Source organism: Magnolia sinica, chromosome 11 (genome assembly GCF_029962835.1).
Source record: "Magnolia sinica isolate HGM2019 chromosome 11, MsV1, whole genome shotgun sequence".
Lineage (NCBI taxonomy): Eukaryota > Viridiplantae > Streptophyta > Magnoliopsida > Magnoliales > Magnoliaceae > Magnolia > Magnolia sinica.
Genome location: NC_080583.1, coordinates 9156595 through 9173551, shown reverse-complemented (window position 1 = coordinate 9173551; position 16957 = coordinate 9156595). Strand labels below are relative to the sequence as shown.

The window sequence follows — 16957 nt, the reverse complement described above, 5'->3', positions numbered from 1 at the left end:
TTGCGCCAGTGGCTTCAATTTAAGGCTTCAACAAGTATTGGAGATTCATAGAATATATATAGATCTAAACTAGACAAGCTTACATTTACCACTACATAGTTTGGAAGATCCAAAACTGAGATTCTTTTCAAAGAAAAATGTAAACCAAAATGAGTGAACAGTCACATTCATGAATTCCAATGGATTGTAATTGATAAAGAACAGTTGTGGATTAGCATAAAACATAGACAACAAAACAGGCACACGGTAAGCATACCCATCAGTTGAAACTGAGCAAATCTTGCCGATTCTGGAAGTGGCTACATTGCTAATCAGCTTACAACCAGTGCGAAGATGACACAAGGGTACTTTCGAATGAGCACTATCAAAGATGCTTAATGCAGTCATGCACCGAATTGCTAAATCTTGGAAAATAGCTCCCATCACATCCGCCATGATTTTCCTATGAAATTGTGCACATGGAGCAATCCAGTAAGAGTGAGAAATGGAGGTATTTCTGCCATGCATTGGCATAGAAGTGGATCATATGCATGCATGGATCCACCATAAACAGGCCATACGAATACGTCAACCCACAAGGTGTGGCCCCATCATCAACGAGTCATGCGGTGAAACTTACAATGCACAAATCGAACTACACTAATGACCCGATCAGTGTCAATCACATGGATGGTTGACGAGAGAAAGGTCAATGCTCCAAATTCAATGGGTAAAATCCACGATGAGAATGGTGTGAGCAACGTTACTGTTGGACCATGACCCATCCAAAATGGGGCCATTGATTTGGACAGTCTGAATTTACTATGGTGGATGCATGCACGCTTATGGTCCATCATATTCGGACTGTGGTACAATCATTGTAAGGAAAAAGAAGATTGGTAAGAATTTTCAAACCAAAACCGAACAGCTGGCTATACTACAATGTCTGCTTGACACAGCTCACTAAATCATGGTATGTCATCCACATTACATGGTGCATGTGGTATATATACATCCCAACTCGTACCAGCCAACAGTAGGCCCATTTTGGTTGGAGCAAAGCGTGAAAATCACACTAACTGGGCACCTAACTGTCCCATTGACCAAGATTCAATGGATGGAACAAGGCTGCTAAATCGTCTGATCAGCATGATATCAGGCTATGCTCCATCCAAAATGGGAGCCATGATTGGACAGTCTGAACTGGATTCTATGTATGCCAAGTGTACAGTGATGAGTGATGCAGAAGACTTGAGTGTTTGATTTTCCAGTAAGGCTAGTCCTATGATATCTACACAACATGTGCAACATATCAATAAGTTATTTCATAGGTTTTTTTTTTTTAAATTTTAGGGGGGGGGGGGGTAGCCCTGCAAGTAGGAACATCCAATGCAATAAGACAAGGGATGTAGGACTCAAAAGCCTGGATCAGTCCCTCCTTGGGTGCGTGTCTCTACCGACTCACCTACGCCTTTCAAAAAAAAAGAAACATAGTAGAGTTCTTTGTGTTATCTGGCAGCATGATGCTTGATACGCATGCACTCAGAAATTGTATGCAGCTGCATACAATAACTCAAATTAAACAGATTAAATTTGTGGAACCCACTATTGCTAAGGCATAGTCCCAAATCGGATTAGCTGAACAATTCTAATCTCTGATTCATGGACAACTGATTGATGAAATAGGATCATTGGATATTTTTCATTTTTAATCATCCAATTAATGTCCACTAATCCAATAGTCAAATAATCAAATAAGCATAATTTTTGGTTCATGATTCATTTAAGCAGAAAGAAGAGGTACCATGGTGTATGTTTTTTGAAGATAACATAGTTTCAAATTTATTTATTTATTTAAGGTTTTAAAATTAATCAGGCTAAAACAAAGTATATGGAATGGATTTTTAGTTACAATAGGAGTGGAAACGAGGAATTAGTTAAGATTATCAACCACGAAGTGCCCCCAAATGACCGTTTTCGATATCTTGGGCCGATAAATCAAAAGATGGAAGAGATTAACAAGGATGTTGCTCATAGAAGTAGAGCTGGGTGGATAGGTGGAAACGTGATTGCCCGATGTGTGTCAGCACTTCCCAACTTGGATCTATGATCAGAACTATTCAGATCTACATCCTTGGATGCCATGTGTCAACTCCTCATCTTGGATCTACAATTTGATCTGTTCAGATCTACATCTTTGGACTGTTGTAAGTGTTCCCCATCTTAGATCTACAATAGGCTCTGTTCAGATTTGCGCCTTTGAACTGTTGTGTCCACAATTTGTTCATATCTCTGGACCACTGTGTTAGTGCTGATCATCTTTGATCTGTGATAGGAACTATTCAGCTCTACACCTTTGGACCGTTGTGTCTTAGTGGTCCTCATCTTGAATCTGAATCAGCTTCGTTCAGATTTGCATCTTTGGGCCACTGTGTCAATGAACCTCATCTTAGAGCCATGATCAGCTCTGTTCATATCTGCATCTTTGGATCATTTTGTCAACAATTCTCATCTTAGATCTATGATTGGCTCTGTTCTGCATTTTTTGGATCACTGTGTCAGTACTCATCTTGGATTTATGACCAGATCAGTTCAGAGTTACACCATTGGACTGGTTTGTAAGCATTCCACATCTTGGATCTGTCCATTGCTTGAGATCGGTGTTCATGCGCCATTTTAAAGTCAAATATGATAATATGAGTTTGGATTTGTGAGATTAATAGAAATGTAGAAAAGAAAAGAGAAAAGAAGAAGAGAGAAAAGAGAAAAGAAGGAGAGTGGAACGGTTGCTCTAAATTAACCTTCACACGTCCCCCACCCTCTTATTTTATTACGGCTATTCACTTAAAAAGGAGAAATTACTAAAATACCCCCTTGCTTAAGTAATGTAAAAAGAGAGACAAATCCCATAGACCTAAACTACACCCAAACATGTACATTTAAGCCCAATAATCCAAAGAGTAGACTCGTGGGACCATTTAACATTTAACAATCCACTCAAACTGGAGCATAGATATCATACATGTCTAGCTTGGATATAAACTTTTCAAGCTGAGATTTCCCACCAACTACTTCAGTAAAAAAAATCTGCCATCTTATCATGAGATGAAATATATGAACTGAAAATTTCTTTCTGAGAGAGATTATCCCGAATGAAGTGGCAATTGACATATATGTACTTTGTTCTATCATGGAACACTAGATTGTTGGCAATATGAATAGTAGCTTCATTGTCGCAATGTGAAAGCATTGGAACTAAAACTACAAATCCCAATTCTTCCAGCCATATAAGTTCACAAGTTGTCGTAGATTTATATTCCGCTTCAGCACTGGACCTGGCAACAACATTATGCTTCTTGATTTTCCAGGTGACCACATTACCACCAAGAAATGTGGTGTAGTAACTTATAATCAACAAGCTATCATATCTTGACCCTACATAATCTACATCTGAATATTCAGCTACCTCAAGATGGCCATGAGATCTATACAATATACATTTCCCAAGTGCACACTTCAAATATCTAAGAATCCTCATAATGGCAGCTAAATATAGAGCTCTAGGATTTTGCATAAACGGACTAACCATATTGATAGAAAAGGCAATATCAAGTCTAGTGATAGTTACGTAAATGAGTTTGCCAATGAGTCTTCTATACCTACAAGATTTGTCGATGACTCTCGTTCTTCAGGATCAAGTTTGAGATGAGAGTCCATTAGTATATCTACGGGTTTGACACCTAACATCTTTCAACAAATCACAAATATGTTTCCTCTGTCACAAATCTATTCCAACTTTAGATCTCACCAATTCAATACCCAGAGAATATTGAAGAAAACCAAGGTCTTTAGTTTGGAACTGGAAGTGAAGATACGACTTCAGTTTCTTAATACCCTCCAAGTCATCACCTATAACCAGTGTTCGAAATATCGGTATCGCGTTACGTATCGCATCATTGGGATCCGGATACATATCGGTTATTACATGGGATATATCAGTTGTATCGCATAATGTATCATTGTTATTGGAAACATGGGGAAACATTGGAAATTGGTCAAAATTTTCAATGAAATTGTAGTGATTGTTAAAAAAGACATCAATACACTTGCAAATCAAAACATGACAAAAAACAAGTGCACATAATAGGTTTTCTTTGTATGGGGTCCTAATCTATGCATTGTCTAACTAAATTGATGCAAATATATTCAAAGTTTATTCATATAATTTATAAATGTAAAAAGACGTGTGGAAACACAAGCAATACATTCAAAAGCAAAAGAAGAATCACTAAATCAGGTTACATACATGTTTGATTTTATGTTTAGACACAAAGATTGCAACCGATTTGCAAGAAATTAGGATTTTTTTTTTCAATTTCCCGCAACTCGGTCATTCTCATCCAAATCTCAAAATCGAAGCTCCCAATCCATGATTTTTCATGCAAAACATCAAAAAACATGGATTTGTAACAATTCGACACTGATTTGACATGATTTACAGAAGAAGAAGAAAACAAAAAAAAAGGATCAAAAATAAAAAATGCTCACCAGATCGAACATGTGGGATATATCCCACTACTTGTGTATTTCGTATCGCACAAGTGGGATACAAGAAATATTGTGGGATATATCGGCCGATATCGTCGATATTTAAAACACTGCCTATAACTACAATGTCATCCACATATACAAAAAACATAATGTAACCAGATATAATATGCCGCGAGAAAACCGAATGATCCACTTTACTACTCTTCAACCCATATGATATCACCACACTGTTAAATTTCTCAAAGTAGGCTCTTGGTGACTGTTTTAGCCCACAGACTTATTTAATTTGCACACCTCGAAAGATTCCCCCTAAGCAACACATCCATGAGGTTGCTCCATATTGACGTGTTCTTGTAATTCCCATGCAAAAACGTGTCCTTCACATCCAACTAGAGGAAAGGCCAATCATGATTGACAGCTATAAAAATAACAACTCGAAACGAATTGAGTTTGGCCAATAGTGAAATGGTATCCGGATAATCTACTCCATAAACTTGGGTGTATCCATTGGCTACCAACCTAGCTTTGTAGTGATCAATTAATCCATCAGGCAAAAACTTAACGGTGAAAACACATCTACATTTGACTGGTGTCTAACCCAATGGAAAATCAGTTTACTCCCATATACCACTGGAATACATGGCATTCATCTCCTCATCCATTGTCCTTTTCCAATTTTCATCTAACAATGCAACCTTAAATAACTTGGGATAGAAACAACAAATCAGGCAAGGGCAAACTTCTGATAATTGGTGAAAAAGTGGTTAAAGATAACAAAGTTGGAAATAGAATATGGAACACAAGAACATGTATCTTTACAAACAACAGTAAGTAATCATTTTTCAACCTTGGTAGACACAGAAGAGGTTGAAACCTTAATAGGTGCAATAGCCGATGGTGTAGAGTGAGAAGGAACAGGCTATAATACTTGGCCTTTTGCTCCTTTTTCTCTAATATGTCTGTGTGAAATCCCTCTAAGGTAGTGAGTGGTGACTCCCCAATAACAAAATCTAATAAAAACAAATTGAGTAAATGAACTTCCACAGGAGTGATTTCTACAACATGTTCAGTTCTGACATAGAATGGGGCAAAATGAAACATCTAAAAAAAGGTTACATCTGCTGTCAAAAAATGCTTTTTAAGTGAAGGACAATAGCATTAACTCTTTTTTTATGCCCAACTACCCTAGAAAAATGCAATTAGCAGAACATGATGCAAGTTATCTTGACCACGCCTAAATTGGTGAACAAAGTACAACCAAAAACTTTGGAAGGAACATAAAAGTCTAGCTGCTGAGGGAACAACAAGGAGAAAGGTTTTTTTCCATCAAAAACTGAAAATGGCATTCTGTTTATCAAATGGCAGGCAATAAGAGTTGTGTCACCCCAAAAAGTCTGTGGAACATTCATTTTCAATAACAAAGCACGAATGACTTCAATCAAAGGTCTATTCTTGTGCTTAACCACCCCATTTTGCTGAGGTGTATAAGCACAAGTAGTTGGATGAATAATATCCTGACATTATAAATGGGACTGAAAATCCCGGGACAAGTTCCAAAGCATTATCTTATCTAAAAACAAAGATTTGTATCAAACTAAGTTTTTATTTCACTATGAAAGTTCTAAAATATAGGAAAAAAGTTTTGACCTGCGTTTCATAAGATATAACCAAGTCATTCTAAAATGATCATCAATAAAAATGACAAAGTACTTAAAACCTAAAAAACTAGGAACTCGAGCTGGACACCACATGTCACAATAAACTAACTTAAATGGGATATCACTTCTTTTGACAACTCTAAAAGGAAAATGTACTCTATAATGTTTACTTAGTTGGCATGTTTTGCACTCCAAACTTGACAACTTCAGAAGGAATGGAACAAGAGTCTACATTTTGTGAAGAGATGGATGACCCAAACAACAATGCCATTGGATTACAGAACCCTCAAGAAGCACCACAATACTTATTGATTCTCTCTCTAGATAGTACAGACCATTCTCCTCACTACCTACATCAATCGTTCTACCCATCTTGAGGTGTTGAAAAACAAAATTAGAAGAAAAGAAGACGACAAAACAATTTAGAAATTATGTTAGTTTACTAACGGATAAAAGACTATATCGAAATTTGAAGGCATATGAGACAAAAGATAAGGACACAAATGCATTAGGCTAAGCAGTACCGAAGCCTAACAATGTTAAAGGAGGAACCATCAACAAATATAATAGACATATTATATGAAATAAGATCAAAAGAAGAAAATGAACTACCATTAGCAAAAATATGATCGGACGCTCCAGAATCGATTATCCAAAGAGATGAATGAGATGATAAGAGACATTTTAATGATTGTAGATGTGGAAGGTACATTGCTAGATGTAGAGCCACTAGAGGAGAAATTGTTAGATATAGAGCCACTAAAGGAGAAATCGTGCATATTCTTCCCATAATAATGTGACATTAATCTAATCAAGCACTGGGTCTACCTTCAGAAGGAGCATCATGATCGACAAGTGCTTGATTGGCTCTCGAAGGCTTCTGATGAAGATCCCAACAAAAGTCCACAAAATGATTAGACATGCCCCATTGAGTGCATACACGATTTCCTCTACCACCACAACCACCTGTACCTCCCCTTGGCACCTTACCACTTCTACCACCATGGAAACCACCACAACTAGTCTGTTCCCTACGACCTCCATGCATACTAATGTAACCAAAAGAAGTGGTGAAGACAAATTTATTAGAACTATTAACGAGAGCACGATCAAAATCATTTCCAATAGAAACTCTCTAAAGTCTCACATAATCTTCCACAACTAAAGGGATTGATACACAACCCAAAATCTAATCTTTAATAAACTGGTATTCCTTTAGGAGACAAAATAAGAGTTTCATAACTTTCATGCCTTCCATCTGCTTCTTCATAAGAGTTACATCTAAAGTAATGGGATGATGGATTGAGAGTACTTTCTATATACCAATAAGTTCAATTATCTCCCTTTTGAAAGAGAAAATATCATCATACAGCGGATACACCCAAGAGATATCATGTTCTGAGGAGCACATCTTTTGCAACAGTACCTCGCACATCCTTTTGAGTATTCAAAAGCACAAAGTTGGAATTAACTCTAGGTTCCATGTTATTCTATAACCAAGATCTAATCAGGGCATCATCACGCATCCATTGTCTATGCTAAGGATCAGATTCCTCCGGTTTGGATTCTGTGAAGAAGCGATCCTTCACTAGAGTTAAAAGAAACACCTCGACAGATTTAGCCCATGGTAAGTAATTTTTTTCATTAAGTTTCAAGAATGTTATTGAGCCCACTCCCTGACATACAAAAGAGCCCTATCACACACTCTCAGCTGAACCCAACTCAAATAATATGTTGGGACCTTCACAACAAAAGATGGATATGCTAATCTTAAAAAAATTAGTGATGTGAACAAGAGCTTCACCACACAATTGAATGCTCTAGCAGACCAAGTAACCACCATAAAAGAGGTCATTAGGACGCATAACATTGACCCTAAATCATCTAACAGCAACCCCAAGGGCCTGTTTGGATTGTGCAAAAAGAAAAGAGATGTGTAATTGAAGCAGGGAAGAGCGTGAAAAAATGAAGAGGAAGATCATCGTCTTCCTCAAGTGATTAAAACCTTGAATCAACAAGGAGAGTTCTTGACTCCACAAAAAATTAAGATAGAAAATCTAGATATTTTATAGAATAATGTGTATATAGTTTTCTCAATTACACCACTAATAAAGAAAACCCAAGCCCTAATTCGAAATTTCCCAAAATAGCAAAAAATCTACCCAAAGACTAAATTTGCCAAAAATAGAAACACCAAATAAACCTTACTGGAGCATTCCCCGCATTATTACAATCAAATTCTAAAAAAAGAAGGGAATCATAAAACACTAAAAATAAGGAGATACGACAAAATTCAATTTTTGAAAATCACAGTTTTGAACATGAAGCGTGTGTTTTCTCGCAAAACGGATAGACGTGGCCCACTATGTGGGTCAGTTGACCCCAAATGGCCCACTATATAAAGATCTATAGGCCGTAACAATACTCAAATCAAAAGTCATAGCCAATTTACAGTTCACACTTCAAACAACAATTTCTCCCAATCCGGTATGAATTTCTTCGAACCAAATGCGCCTGAGGCCCAATTACATCATGCCCTATGTAGGACTAGGCCTGGATCTAATAGACTACTTCCGCTTCCGTTTGGCCTTCTTTTGGTCCAGCCATGCTAAGAATGCATCTATGCCACGTCTTACATAGGTAATGATTATACAGTGATAGATTCCCATACATTCCATGAGCACTATTTAAACATGGATTTCCATGGATTCCATTTTTGGGGTCTTCTTCGGATAGAAAGTGGAAATCTCATATTTCTCCCACAATCTTCACCTCGTATCTTGTGCATGAGAATTTGAACTATAGAAAAAGTCGGACAATGCAAAAGGCACAAGCACTGGAAAATCCTTGAGTTTTCATTTCCTTTCCCACAATCTAAACAGGCCTGAGCCTTTCGAAAAAAAATAAATTCCAAATAGGCCCTGAGGTGAAAATGGAATCAAGGAATGCCCCTCCCTGGGCAAATCGGACTAAATAATGAGTGCCACAATTATGATCATAAAATAAGACTGAGAGTCCAACCTTGCTACCCACAACAAGGTCTGAGGATACCTGTTCCCTCTTGATATCATTAACCAAATTATCTGGAGTAAGGACAAAATTTCCACGTCAAGGATCCTGCCATGTCCGAAAACATTGAGATATCAGGTTACTGGACCCCAGGATTTTCAATGACTAGTTGAACTTTAATGAAAAAGGTATTTCCAATGGTATGAAATGGATGTAGTTATCAAGCTGCATTTTGCAACCTTGAATCTTAAAGATGCAACCCAAGATTGGCGGTACATTGATGAAGAGAGCTTGCAGCATTGTTGCCTTCCTCCTTTGGGCAGCTGGGTGGAAATGAGCGTGAGGCTGAAGTAGAGATTTCTGTCTTTGGATTACAAGAAGACCAGGCTTTGCACAGTTCACGAAAGGCAAACAGCTGATGGTGCCTCTTGTGCCTGAACTGTTTCCACCGGGGTCATACAACAAACTACATTTGAGGAATGTTGGTCCTTACTATTTCAAGAAGCAACTAAGAGAGAATGCATATCTCATCAAGCTTCAACTGTGTGGAAGATTCAATTGTGTACTTCGGAGATCACGAAGATGGGGATTAAGAGGAACAAGTGACCTCAGATACAAGAAGTGTTGCAAAAACACAATGAAGTGATCAAAGACATGCTCGAGGAATGGATTGCTATTCCTGCAATAGCATTTATATTAAGGGTCTATGACCCAAACTGCAATTACATTTCCTTGAAGTTGGATTTGAAAGGAATGGAACTGTAATCTGAGGACTACTTGCCTACTTCCTCGTTATGAATACCAGAAAATGGTGTTCATTTTAACCATTTCCTCTTGACTAAAGAGACAGTTTGCAATTCAACTCACTTGTGCATCCAAACACAGCTGATTTTTTTTTCTTTTTGATAAACAAGTTCTATTAGTTACCATCCTGGCGAAATTTCGAAATTTGATTATTTTGATAGAATTCAGGTTGTTGTGATCTCCATCCTATATCAATGAGCAATGCATTTGCCAGACCATGTCCAATTAAGGTGCCCCAAATGAACAGAACAAAGAAAACGGCTGGCCTGAACTCAATGTATAAGATTGTGTGGTTAAGAATGTCCAGTCGCCACAATTTTCTAGGAATGCTTCATCGAAAACACAGCCTGCCATTTCAACGGTCCAGATTGGAGTGAATCAAGTGATGGTGGATGAGCTCCCATAAAGTAATACTATGTGGAAAACGCCCATTTCTAGTTTTATAGCCCAAAACAAGATGAAAATGAATATATGTTTCTTTCTTCCTTGAAAAAATCCGAAAGAAATAACGAAGAGATTGTCATAGTCTGACAGAATTCTCAACGCCGGCATGAAAACGGATTCCAAAAGATGGGTTTCCATTAGAATTAATTGACTGAAAGCAGGAAATACAGAAAGATGCAGAAACCAGAGAGAGAGAGAGAGAGAGAGAGAGAGAGAGAGAGAGAGACGTACCTGGTAGAAAAAATGGAAAAAAAGAAAACCCTAGAATCAAAGAAGGAAAAAACCCGTCAATGGAAGGAGGGAGGAGAGAGAAATCCTCAGTGGAAGACAGGAGGGAAGTAGTGTTTTTCTCCTCTCTCTCGGCAAGCTCTAGGCTATGGTGATAGTTCACCGCCAATTTTTTAAGTTGTGGAACCTCTACGGCCGTACATCTGGCCAAGTGTTGTCCGTTATTTCACACGGATCGACTGATCTTAACCATCTGATTTTACTTGTAAGATCTTGGACCTCTACTGAGTGGTTTATCCTTAACCGGTGGCAACAGTCGGATGATTTTTAGTAAATCTTGTTTTTTTATTAATATTTATTTATCTTTATTTGGGTGCACGCGGATTGCATTCTACCCCCGTCTGTCTCGAGCTGGGAACGGCCAGAAGCTTTGAGTGGCCACCGTGATGTTTGCGTCTTATCCACACCGTCCATCTATTTTTTTCGTATGATAATTCTTAACATGAGGCAGATCCAAGTCTCAAGTGGACCACATCACAGGAAGCAGCGGTGATAAATGATAATGATTCTCAACGTTGAAACTTGTCTAGGGCCCACCGTGATGTTTATTTTCCATCCAACCTATTCATAAAGTTACATAGAACTGGATGAAGAGAAAACAAAAATATCAGCTCCATCTAACACTTCTGTGGCCCCCAAGAATTTTTCAACGGTAAGAGTTTAATCCCCATTGTGTAGTCCACTTGAGTCTTGGATCTGCCTCATTTTTGGATTTGTAACTAAAATGATACGAAAAAATGGATGAACGGTGTGGATAAGACACATACATCACGATGGCCTCTCAAAGCTGCTGGCCATTCCCAGCTGGAGAAGGGGGGTTGGACGCCATCAGCGTCCTGTGAATGGAGTCAACCTCGTATTGATGGATTGGACTCGATCAACTCCCAAACACGGGACGGGAGTCACGGGACTGGATTATTCTGCTAGACTCTTGTTGGCAGCAGCCACCGGTAAAATACGTTAGTACTGTGGGACCCACCATATGTTGTGAGTGTCACATCCAATCCGTCCATCAAATCTGCCTTCTCTTGTTTACCGTATAAAACACAAAGTAATCTCATCTAAAACTAGGAAACGGAGGTTGCTCCTCCTGCCACCAGTCCGGTGGCTGGTAGTCGGTGGGCCCCACCATGATGTATGTGTTTCATCCATTTTTACGTATCATTTTAGGCCTTGGTCCCAAAAATGAGAGGGATATAACTCTCAGGTAGACCACACCACAGGAAAACAATAGCGATTGGGTATCCACCATTAAAATCCTCCTTAAGCACGTTGTACTGTTTATTTTACATCCAATCTGTTGATTAGGTCATGAATGCCCCGATGAAGGGAAAAAAATAAATATCAGCTTGATCCAAAACTTTTAATGGTCCACGCTCATTCAACACTGTTTCCTGTAATGTGGTCCACTTGAGATTGGGATATACCTCGATTTTTTTTCTCATACACAAAATGATCTGAAAAAATAGATGTACGGCATGGATGAAATACATACATCATGGTGGGCCCACAGAGCACCGACCACTAGGCATTGGCTGGTGGCAGGGGGAGTAGCCAATCCGTTTCCCTTAAACTAAGGCCAGCCGTACCATAGACACCACGCACCGAATCTTAACAAGTTCACGTGGCCTGGCTTGCGTGAGCTTTGGATCGAGCTGAACTTTTGGAACATCCGTCCATTCTATCGAGTGGCAACTAATGAACGGTTTGGATTGAGATTATGGGATGGGCCAGGTTGGGCTGATGGGCTCTTATAGGGGTGTACACAAACCGAGCGTGTACACGAACCGAGCTAACCGAGCTCGGTTCGTTCGCTGGACTCGACTTGAAAAAGCTCGATTCGAGTCGGTTCGAAGCTGAGTTCAAGCCGAGTGGAGTTGATTTTTTTAGGTCGAAAATGAGTTCGAACCGAGTTCAAGCAAGCCTAGCTTAACTCGACTCGAATCGAACCAGTTCGGTGACTCGGTTACTTTGCCATTGATATTACTCACCAAGTGTTTGATAAAATGACTTAACGAAGTGTGGCTGGTGGAGGTGGGCCTGTTTGACCCGATCCGGTGGATTTGACCCGACCAGGCCTAAACCGAACCGACGGTCTGGATCGATGCGGATTGAATGTGTCTATCCAGATCCGATTATTTTTCAAGTCGAGTTTAGACAATGGTCCATCCAGACCGATCCAATCCGAAAACCTGAACCAAAAGGATCCGGACCGATCCGACTCGTCCCAATCCAGAGCAATCATATGAGTCATGCGCAAGAGTTCTTCTAGCGGGTGAAGTCTGAATTTGATGTGGGGCTGAAGACTTACAACATATTGATGAAAGGATGGGGTGATTGCAAGAATGCAGAGTAAGCAGTGAAGGTGTTCAATGAAATACTGGAACGGGTATGTGGCATTAGTGATTGCAAGAATGCAGAGTAAGCAGTTTACTTTTTTTTACTTTTTTCTTATCAGATTGATGCACATATTTAGACGGTTTAAAATGTAAAAGATCCAACGGTCTTATTTCAACCGACAAATGTCCACAAATAAGAGGTTGCTTTTGTTCAGAAAATTCGATATAGTAAAAAGCTAAGTTAAATACAGTAGTTTTGACAGTTTAGTACAGCCCGCGTATGAGGCGCATACACTACCAGAGTATTAAAAATTAAAATTTACAAAAAAAAAAAAAAAACTCCCTCTTTTGAAAATGAAAGGACATGACTTGCGAAAGCATAATTAGAAGATGGGATTGATATTCTCACCCACCCTTCTGAGAGAGAGAGAGAGGGAGAGAGAGAGAGCTCTTTCATGAGAGAGAGGGAGAGGACTATATAGCTGTGTAGTTGTAGGTACGTGTTGTCCGAAGACGAATACTAACGCTCCTTGAACTCTGGGCTGTACGAACGGTTCAAAGGAGATCAAAGTTATATGACCCCACAATGATGTATTTATTATATCTACATCGTTCATATGTTTTTAGAGATCATTATAGAGCATTATCCAAAAAATGAATAATATCTAAAGATCATCTCGACCACACTACAAATAGCAGCAGAGATAATGATTTTCACTACTAAACAATTTGTGTGGTCTACTTGATAGTTAGATCTGTCTTATTTTTTTATCTCAAGCCTTAAGACGAGCTCGCCAAATGGATAGACAGTTTGGATATAACACATACCCCATGATTAGACCCACAAAACTTGCTAACGTCAATATAGTAAAGTGCACATCAAGTGTCTGCAGTTTCGTGCTGTGCACACAACACATCCACACCTACGCGCCTCGAGCTCCGAGTTGTACGAACGACTCAAATGAAATCAAAATTACATGGGCCCCACAATAATGTATTTATTACATCCATACGGTTTATCCATTTTTTGTGATTAATTTAGAGCATTTGGAAAAAAATTAAATCATATCTAAAGCTTAAATGGACCATACCGAAAATAGCAATGAAGACAATGATTTTCACCGTTAAAAAATTCGATTCGTACCCAACCTGATCCGAGTCGGTTTCCCTGACCGAGTCGGACTCGGTTCAAGTCAGGCCAACCGTGCATCAAATTGGTTCGAGTCAAATGTCCCGAACTCAGTCCCGGATCAGATCGAATTCGGATCAGCCTGCATATATTTCGGACGAAATCGAGTTGGACTCGATCCGATGCCCATCTCTAGTGGCTGGTGGCAAGGAAGGTATGTACATGAAACAAATACCCATTTTTTTCTTGGTTTTTCTTGGTTTTAATGTTGCTTAGAAGGTGTTTGATAAAATACCTATAAAATCGTTGCTTCTGTTTCATATACAGATGAATTTTGAAGGTGCAGTCCAAGTGTTTGTGGAAATGCCTCAATGGTGAACTCGGCTCGAACTTGGCTCGAGCTGGCCCGATGTAACACCCAGAATTTTCAGGGGCCGTGCAGGAACTCAGCTCCCAAATTCCCAGGTGCCATGGGTGTCCTAATGGGCTTCAAATTTTAATTACATTTGGATGATCTCATAAACAATGGAGAGTTTAGCAAGACATGCAATGTGAGTAAATTATAAAGCAGTATCGAGTACTACTAAATATAAAAGTATCTAAACCATAAATCTCAAGTCATCTAAATAGGGAACTAGTCTCACCCATACATGACCCAAAGCGACTAGAGCCTTGGCCCATACCCCGCGGTAGCCCGAACTCAAAGTATAAGGATCTACTGAAAGTCTGGGAGTAAGAAAGCTCATCTTCCCTATCCATGCTCACCTTGCTCAGTTCGTCGAGCTCCGCCTCACCTGCATCTGGTAAAGGGTCTGGTTGATGTTTTAAAACATCGTCCCAGAGTGGGAGTGAGTAGCTAACTCAGTGGTTACTATTAGCTTTAAGTTACAAAAAGCATCAATTATACAATGAATTTAATGAAATGCATACATTCAAGGATCCCTAACTAATCCTGTTAATGCATATGCATGTATTATGATATGATGTATGTCTTCACAACAACACTCCCTCGAGCGACTTCGTCTAACGATCGTGCATACTAACCACCCTCATTGCGACCTCAACTGCCGAGTCGTCAAATCCTAACTAATGCGATGCATGGATAATGTTAGTCGAATATTTAGTTAATTCCGTTCATCAAGCAGATTGGGGAGACTGGTACACCCCACGTATCATTACCCCTAAACTGGTTGCGAGGCCAAAGCCTCTCAATGTGCGAGGCCAAGACCCCACGATCCTTAATCCCATCGGGTTCCCCGTCCCCGATTTCAAGCACATCAGGAGTGCTGAGAAGAGGGATCGCTCGCGGTCACTATGGGGAGGCTCGTTACCCCATCGTAGGCTGACAGCTCGGACATAGTGTCCCATTTCATCATACCCAGCTCTCGAGTTAGTAGATTGGTTTCAAATGGTTATCAATAAGCTTCAGTGATTGAAGGGTGTTCCAGGTTCCATACAAGCGTGAGTAAACATGGCTAACAAACATGGTTGGTCGGTAAGTGAACTAGACCGTGCGAGTTCGGGCGAGTACGTGACGGATAACATTGAGTGCAAGCGACCCATGTAGTCCAACTACTGTCGCCTATTCGCATCTGCCCAAACCCGCTGGTGTAGCCGCAGGATAGTCCTACCAATGGGACCACCTTCTCCCACTTCAATTCCCTGACCAACCCAGGGGTTTATGACATTCAATGACACTTCAACGAATCAGAATTCTCATCTAACACAAGTGATGTCATGCACTATACATTAAACATATAAATTTATATTTTCTACAACTGCAACTACTAACAATAATATGAAATAAATGTGTATGTGTGTTGTGTGGGGTTAACGAAGAGAACAAAGGCTGCACATCATTCATAGGACAAACATACAATAAGGATTAATGCAATCATGCATGCCACAAGAAAGGTTATACTATGATCGCATACGAGATTAACATACCATACCAAATCAAGCCTAATTATGTTGAAGAGCAAATAAACAACACTCAAACATGTCATGGAATTTAGTAAAATCATATATGGGATGAATATGCCACATCAAAATCAAACCCAATCATGTTGAAGAACAAATAAACAACACTTATTCATTTCATGAAATTTAGGGGGATCTATCATGTAGGGTCTTGGCTAGGCTCTCTCTAGATTACTCAAGCACCTTATCTTAACATTCATAATCATTAAGCTCACAGTAAAATTGGTGCAATGCCACCTAAGGATAATAGTGCGCACCTAGTTATGATCGGAGAGTGGAGAGGCGATCCTAACGACGCCTGGTCCGTAGGCTTGAGGTGCAGGGGCCCTACATGGTGTAGAATGCACAAGGATCAAAGATAAACTTGAAATTCATGGAAATTAAAGGGAGAATCACCACATTACCTTAATTAGGGTGAGATCCCTCTTCCAACAATAAGAAATTTGGGAATTTTAAGGGAGAAGGGGAGAAAGTCGGAATAGATGAGATCTGGCCGCCGGGGGTGTATGCAAGGCAGTGGCTCCCACTTTCTCTCTCTCACTCTCTCTATTTTTCTTCTCTTTCTCTCTTTCTCCCTTTCTTTCTTCCAGGGCAAATTCGTACGGGGAGATGGGGTGCCCAAATGAGGCCCTTTTATAATGGCAAATTTGGTATAAATGGCCCCAAGGGCTAGGTTTTTACTATACTAGCCCTAGGGTCGGGTCTTTCTAACTTCTAGGGCCTACTATGGGGTGTACATATTGATATACACCATAGGATAGTTAGCCCTAATGATG

The 16957-nt window shown here is 39.5% G+C and overlaps 1 protein-coding gene across 5 annotated transcripts in view; it reads right to left on the bottom strand.

Moving 5' to 3' along the window:
- Window positions 1–10835, bottom strand: part of LOC131218766 (probable protein phosphatase 2C 55) — a 38121-nt gene extending 27286 nt beyond the window's left edge. The window contains exons 1-3 of one of the 5 annotated variants that reach the window (XM_058213544.1): window positions 10677–10780; window positions 9210–9305; window positions 257–442 (exon numbers count right to left, since the gene is read on the bottom strand). In XM_058213544.1, coding sequence (XP_058069527.1) covers window positions 257–442; window positions 9210–9259 — 236 coding nt within the window. In that variant the 5' untranslated portion in view covers window positions 9260–9305; window positions 10677–10780. Of the gene's footprint in view, window positions 1–256; window positions 443–5404; window positions 5647–6635; window positions 6683–9209; window positions 9306–10676 lie in introns of those variants that run through there. The other 4 variants (XM_058213545.1, XM_058213546.1, XM_058213543.1 and 1 more) reach the window with 4 other exon arrangements.
- Window positions 10836–16957: the final 6122 nt, after the last annotated feature.